At 40.0% G+C, this 6,249-nt stretch overlaps 1 protein-coding gene across 1 annotated transcript; it reads left to right on the top strand.

Moving 5' to 3' along the window:
• The first annotated feature begins 1,319 nt into the window (after window positions 1-1,319).
• LOC122670654 (triacylglycerol lipase 2-like) lies at window positions 1,320-6,249 on the top strand. Its single transcript, XM_043867610.1, has 10 exons — window positions 1,320-1,448; window positions 1,595-1,714; window positions 3,141-3,281; window positions 3,398-3,508; window positions 3,604-3,747; window positions 4,403-4,443; window positions 4,768-4,847; window positions 5,038-5,133; window positions 5,770-6,090; window positions 6,183-6,249. Exons 2-9 carry the CDS (start codon window positions 1,625-1,627, stop codon window positions 6,087-6,089), a joined length of 1,023 nt encoding a protein of 340 aa, XP_043723545.1. The 5' UTR covers window positions 1,320-1,448; window positions 1,595-1,624; the 3' UTR covers window position 6,090; window positions 6,183-6,249.

Below are 6,249 nucleotides of genomic sequence, written 5' to 3'. Positions count from 1 at the left end.
TAACCGAGATGGATCCACTGACTGATCAGCTTAGGGCTGATGTTCACAGGAAAATATTGCTCTTTTCCGCTAGCAGTAACTTGATTTTGGGAGAAAGGAGGAGCCTGGACATACTCCTTGAGACCCTGGGTCTTTTTGGGAGAAATAATTGTCCGGACCTTCCTTGTGACAGAGGTAGAAGTTTGTGGGAAGACATCATAAGGGTTTATAATAGGGAAATTAGTAGGGAGAATCTGTTGTTCAGCCGGAGTGTAGCTGAGCTCATACAGATAGGCAACCTTGGATGCATGAGAAGTCTTAAGGGTGACTGGAACAGCAGTAGGGGGTGTCAAACTCATAGTCGGAGAAGAGGACGACTTCCGTTCTACAGATAGGCTAGTACTTCCCCTCGGAGCGAATGAGCTTATATGGTTACAAATATATATATATTACATCAATTTTTTTTTGGGTATGTAAGTGTCATTGTATTACATGTAGCCACAAACATAACAGTTCGGTTTGGTTTGGTTCCACTTGGTTTTATTCCGTATAAACTCTACAGTTGCTTCAACAATCAGGATTCGTTTCAACGGTGGGAACAAAATTATTAGCATCGATATCAGTCACCACCGGTATCTATATATATATATAGAGAGAGAGAGAGCAAAATTTCGTCCAATATGGATTGAACTGTATTAGGCCCATATTGGGTATAAATTTAAAATAACACTTTTTAACCGATACTCCCAATCCAGATATATCGGATATGTAATGACCGATATGGCCCGACCCCGATACCAGCCTAGAATCATAATTTGATCCATGCAAATATGGTAAGAAAGGAATCTAATAATGAATAATGAGAGGAAAGAAAAGGAAAGGAAAGGAAAGATAAAAGCTGAGAGTGGGTCCCATCATCCCACGATGCTCAGCCCCAAGCCCCAGTTGCCCAACAATAGGAAATGAAAGTTCTATTTTTCCTACAAGCTTTATTGAACCGGTAACCTTTAAATCTATTCTTTACTTTTTTTTGTTTCTGTCACTATTACCCAAAAACTCTAAAAAAAGGAGAAGAGAAAACCCATTCCCTTTTCCCACTGGATTGAGCTCTCTCTCTCTCTCCTCCTGAGTGAGTGCTTTTCGCTTTTAAAAGGGTAGAGTCTCAACTCTCGTCAGTCAATATTAATAAGTCATCGATCAGCTCCTCTCTCTCGGACGGACAGACAGACTTCCTCTGTTGGGCTTCGAGAAAGATAATTATGGATCTCCACAATGATCTGCAGCACCGACGGTTCTTCGTGATAAGTGTCTTCGTGTTTGTCCTTGTGTTTGAGCCCCACCAGACTGTGGCTACGACTCGTCGCACCAGCTTCACTCTGTCCGGCAGTGCATCATCAACTCCTCCTCCTCTTGTTGGGCTGTGCGAGTCTTCCATCACCATACATGGTTACCAGTGCCAGGAGTTCTATGTAAGAGCCAGAGAGAGAGAGCTTCTTCTTCAATTCTATGTCTTAGAACAAAATTTCTTTAATGTTAATGGTGAAATGTGTGTTACTTGATGGATTCAAAAGTTACATAAATGAGTTTTTTTGTTTTGTTTTTTTGGGGGTTTCAGGTGAAAACGGAAGATGGGTATGTGCTTAACATGCAAAGAATCCAAGAGGGGCGTTCAGGTGGTGGAGGAGTATTGGATAAGAACAAGCAACCAGTCCTACTGCAGCACGGTGTACTCGTGGTATTTATGTTCTTCATCACACCTCACCTCTTCAATTAACTCAACTCCTTATTCACTACTCCCACCACATGCAATGCTTTCTAATCTCTCTTTTTTCTTTTAAAAGACATTTTTTGATTCCCCTGTTGCCTTTACTACCGTTAGACCTCGACTAACTTTTAAGAATAAGATGTTAGGTATTTGATTTTCAGATTTTTATTAAAAAAACAAAAAATAATTATTTTGCTGTTACCCGGCTCACTTCCCCCTTTGGGTTCACAAACACTCTCCTAAGTTGTTGTATTTTTCAAAGTAGCATTTGAGATTCTATTTCTTTGGCTGTGAGCCCGGATGGCAAGAAAATTCCTGCATACCCAAGTAGCATCAAAATTTGGTCCTCCTATTCATTATAAAATGCTTCTGTCCTTTGTGCTTTAGACCATGACCAGACTAGACTTACGAAGACTTTAGTTCACACTGTCACACAACCCAAACAATTTCTTTATAATGACTGTTTCAAGTTTTGATGAGCAAATTAATTATCATTAAGAAAAGAACAATTCAAAAGGACTGGGTGGTCGGTGAATATTCCTCATTGCCAAGAAAAAAAAGACCAATAAAGAAAGAAAAGCAAAGGAGAGTTTTCTGTTTGGCTTCTCATTTTGTAACGGAAATGGCAATCGTCATCATCAGGGGAGAACTTTATTCATTTGATGCCACATGGGTTCTCTTTCTTCTTCTTCTTCTTCTTTTTTCAGAAATTATTGAGAACTGAAACTAGATCTGCTCATCTATCCCTGAAAATAGACCTGTCTGTGCTTGTGCTTTTACAATTCATCTCTCTCTCTCTCTCTCTCTTGAAGAACTGAGATGGTTAGTTAAAGGGTAAAAGACTTAAAAAGATATTTATTACAACTCTTGGGGGACTTGGGGCTTATTACAACTCTTGGGGGACTTGGGGCTTGGATTCAGAAGTGATGATGAAGGAACTCCAAGTTCCAAAGCAGATTGGGATTTGTCTGTCTTCTTGGTCTTGGTCTCCACAAAGATCTGGCTGGACTCTCAGGCTCTGCCCTGCTCTGCTCTGCTCTGTTTTAGACTTTAGCTTCTTTGAAGCCCATGAACTGATGATGATCCATAAATTATCCATAAATGAACATTGAGTTTACAGTGAATAATACTGAATACTATACATCTAACTACAAGTACTGGGTTTCTTAATTTTAGTGTGTTTGGAGCTTGGAAGTCATTCCAATGACTGGAAGACAAACCCAGTAGTACTAAACCCATTTGCCAGTTACAAGCTCTGCCATACATCCGTGATGCTATATATCTATCTATCTTTCTTCACCGACCCATGACTACACACAAATCAATAAAGCCACAAACAATCAAACCCAGCTAGCTGAGGTGTTTGTTTTGTTCATATATATTTATATATACACAGGATGGGATTACATGGGTAGTGAACACTCCAGAACAAGCCTTGCCGTTCATCTTGGCAGATAGTGGGTTCGATGTATGGATTGCCAACACACGAGGGACTAGATTTAGCCGTTCTCATCTTACTCTCAATGCAACCCAACCGGTACTCCTTTACTTAACCCAACCCCATTTTAATTGATTCATTTTTATTTTATTTTTTACTGTTTTTGGATTCTCCTCTGCTCTCATGCTCCCCATCTCTTATTTTTGTTGTTGCAGGAATACTGGAATTGGTCTTGGGATGAGCTTGTGGAGTACGATCTTCCTGCTACATTTGATTTCTTGTCCCGTGAAACAGGCCAGAAGATCCATTATGTGGGCCACTCCATGGTCGTCTTCTTCTGCTTCTTCTTCTTCTTCTTCATCCTCTTAATTTCTTCTTTTCTTTTTCTTCTTTCTTAATACACATTCTTGATAAATTGCAGGGGACCTTAATAGCTCTGGCATCTTTTTCAGAAGGGAAATTGGTGGACAAGTTGAAATCCGCTGCTTTGCTTAGCCCTGTTGCCTACCTGAGCCATATGACCACTGCTATTGGGGTACTCGCCGCCAAAGCCTTCGTGGGAGAGGTACGTATACGTATATGTATAATTGTATGTGTACATATACCTATATGTTATACATGACAATACATAGTTACATATGGTTTCTAGGTTGATTTTACATTTTCGGATGATAGAAATAGTTGTTTATATCATCCAAGAATGAGAAATAGACCTAGAATGTGTTCTAAGAATGCATACCAAACACAGCCTTAATGGCATCACAAAGAAGCATTTATGGAAACAAAAGGATATTTGTTATCAAGATCAATATTGAATCAACATCGGTCCCCTTCGTAATCGATGCGATACTGATATGGATCAACTCATATGGATTGCCCGAATCACCTCAAACCATGTTGGCGAGGTGATCCGAGGGCTCTAATTTTGTGGACAATTAATTCTGTCCATGTTACCATCCACTCTTCCAGGAGGGCTTGGGTGGGAGCCATAGGACCAATAAATGGTTGAAAGTTGAAACCTAGACAAAATTTCTCACTTTAGGCCTTGGAACAAAGCTTAGGGTGGACCCAAATAAGTTATAAACATAGAAGAAAAATTCGATCAAAATCTGTCAAAACACGGGATCGACCAATTATCAGTATTGACCTCGATACAGCTGATCCGATGTCAATATTTAATTCCATGATTGTAACTTCTCCTTTCTTTTTCGCTTTGGCAGATGACCACGCTGATGGGTGTTGCAGAATTCAACCCAAAAGGGTAAGAGTACCGGCTTTGCCTTTCCTCTTAAAAAGACTGCAAGTTTTCTGAAAATATCGTTTAAAAAACAAATGGATTGTCAATTTGTATCAACCAGGTATCAATATTGATCATAGCTGATACGGCCGATTTAATATCGATACCTAGGACCATGCTTTGAAACTAAAAAAAAGACAATTTTTCGATTCAATTGATTTGAACCGGAACAGTCTCTCTGCAAAAACAGAGGTAAGGTACGCACATTATGATCCTCCCCAGACCCTGCAGTGGCGGGAGGCTTGTGTAATGGTACACCCTTTATTGATTGGTATATGAATAAAACAGGGAAGCGGTTGCTAAATTTCTCCATTCACTCTGCAAGAATCCTGGAGTTGACTGTTATGATCTGATGTCCTCATTCACAGGTACCTAACAACCAAGCTACTATCTATATCTTCTAGTTCTACTGAGATCCAAAGTGCTCTAATCTATTATATAAGGTTTCTTAATTTTTGCACTCCAATGGTTAATATTAATGTTCAATTAGAATTTAGATTGAGTAGAGCAAAATTAAGCTTATGAGAAACTCTTGTTTGATGATGATGATGGTGCAAGGAAAAAATTGCTGTCTCAACGTCTCCACGGTTGATCTGTTCTTGAAGAATGAGCCTCAGTCCACCTCTACCAAGAATATGGTGCATCTTGCTCAAAGTAAGTCACTAGAAACAATAGGGGGTTTAATATTGTCGCGAAGTTTTTCATAAACAGGGTGAACAAAGAATCTCTTCATCCACGGTGATTATTAGAGCCTTGGAGGCTATGATATGACTCTTGGAACAGTGAGTCTAATAATTCATTTAATGATGAAGGTCCATAGGAAGATGAGATCTTGCAGTTATTCCTGTTAAAGATATTCTCTCTTTGTAAACTGCAATTCCTTAATAAAATATATTCTTATAACACAACACTTTGAAACCCCTTCCATTTTTTGTCTTGTAGATGATATTGACTTGAGTAAGACAGGTTAGTGAGCACATGTGTCCCTCTACTATGCTTTATCCTAAGCAGGGTTAAGGCGGTTGTTCTCTGTCTTGCTGTGTCTCGGTAGTAGAGAATCCAAATTACTCTATTATACAGATGATAGACCCAGCCCTATCAATCTGTCAACACTTGTGTTCCTCTACCACACTCTACCCCGAGCAGGGGTAAGGCGGTCATTCCTTGTCTTACTGTGTCTCAACAGCACGATCCTACCCGGTAGCTCGGCAGTAGAGGATCCAAATTGCTCTATCAATCTATAATCATCAAAGAATAATGATAAGAAAAAACTATGAATACATTTTGTAGCGGCAAGGAAAGGGTTGGTGTCAAAGTACGATTACGGGAGGGAAGAGTTGAACATGGAGCACTATGGGCAAAGGAAGCCACCGATCTATAACCTCTCCAACATCCCAAGAGACCTTCCTTTGTTCCTCAGCTACGGTGGACGAGACGCCCTCTCCGACGTTGGAGATGTAGAGCTGTTGCTGGACAGCCTTAAGTTCCACGATGGGGAAGACCTCACCACTCTGTTCCTCAAGGATTATGCTCACGCAGATTTCATAATGGGTGTCAACGCCAAAGAGATGGTCTACAATGCCCTCATCGCCTTCTTCAGACGCCACTGATCCACCACCACATATATGCTTCCACAAGGATAAGAGAAACAAACCAAACCAAACCCTCTTCCCCAACATCATCTGTTGTTAATTTTCTAATTTATCCATTAAACAAGAAAGAAGAACAAGGAAGATAACTTATATGTAGTCTTGTGTCTTATGATGGGAA

Source organism: Telopea speciosissima, chromosome 8 (assembly GCF_018873765.1).
Source record: "Telopea speciosissima isolate NSW1024214 ecotype Mountain lineage chromosome 8, Tspe_v1, whole genome shotgun sequence".
Taxonomy (NCBI): Eukaryota; Viridiplantae; Streptophyta; class Magnoliopsida; order Proteales; family Proteaceae; genus Telopea; species Telopea speciosissima.
The sequence above is the reverse complement of the archived record's forward strand: the minus strand, read 5'-3'. Positions and strand labels throughout refer to the sequence as shown.

Excerpts from the sequence above, each read along its gene's own strand:
- LOC122670654 (XM_043867610.1), top strand. The coding sequence starts at position 1,625 with ATGCAAAGAATCCAAGAGGGGCGTTCAGGTGGTGGAGGAGTATTGGAT. Across the intron at positions 3,282-3,397 it reads CTCTCAATGCAACCCAACCG|GAATACTGGAATTGGTCTTG; the intron begins GTACTCCTTTAC and ends TTGTTGTTGCAG. Across the intron at positions 4,848-5,037 it reads TCTGATGTCCTCATTCACAG|GAAAAAATTGCTGTCTCAAC; the intron begins GTACCTAACAAC and ends TGATGGTGCAAG.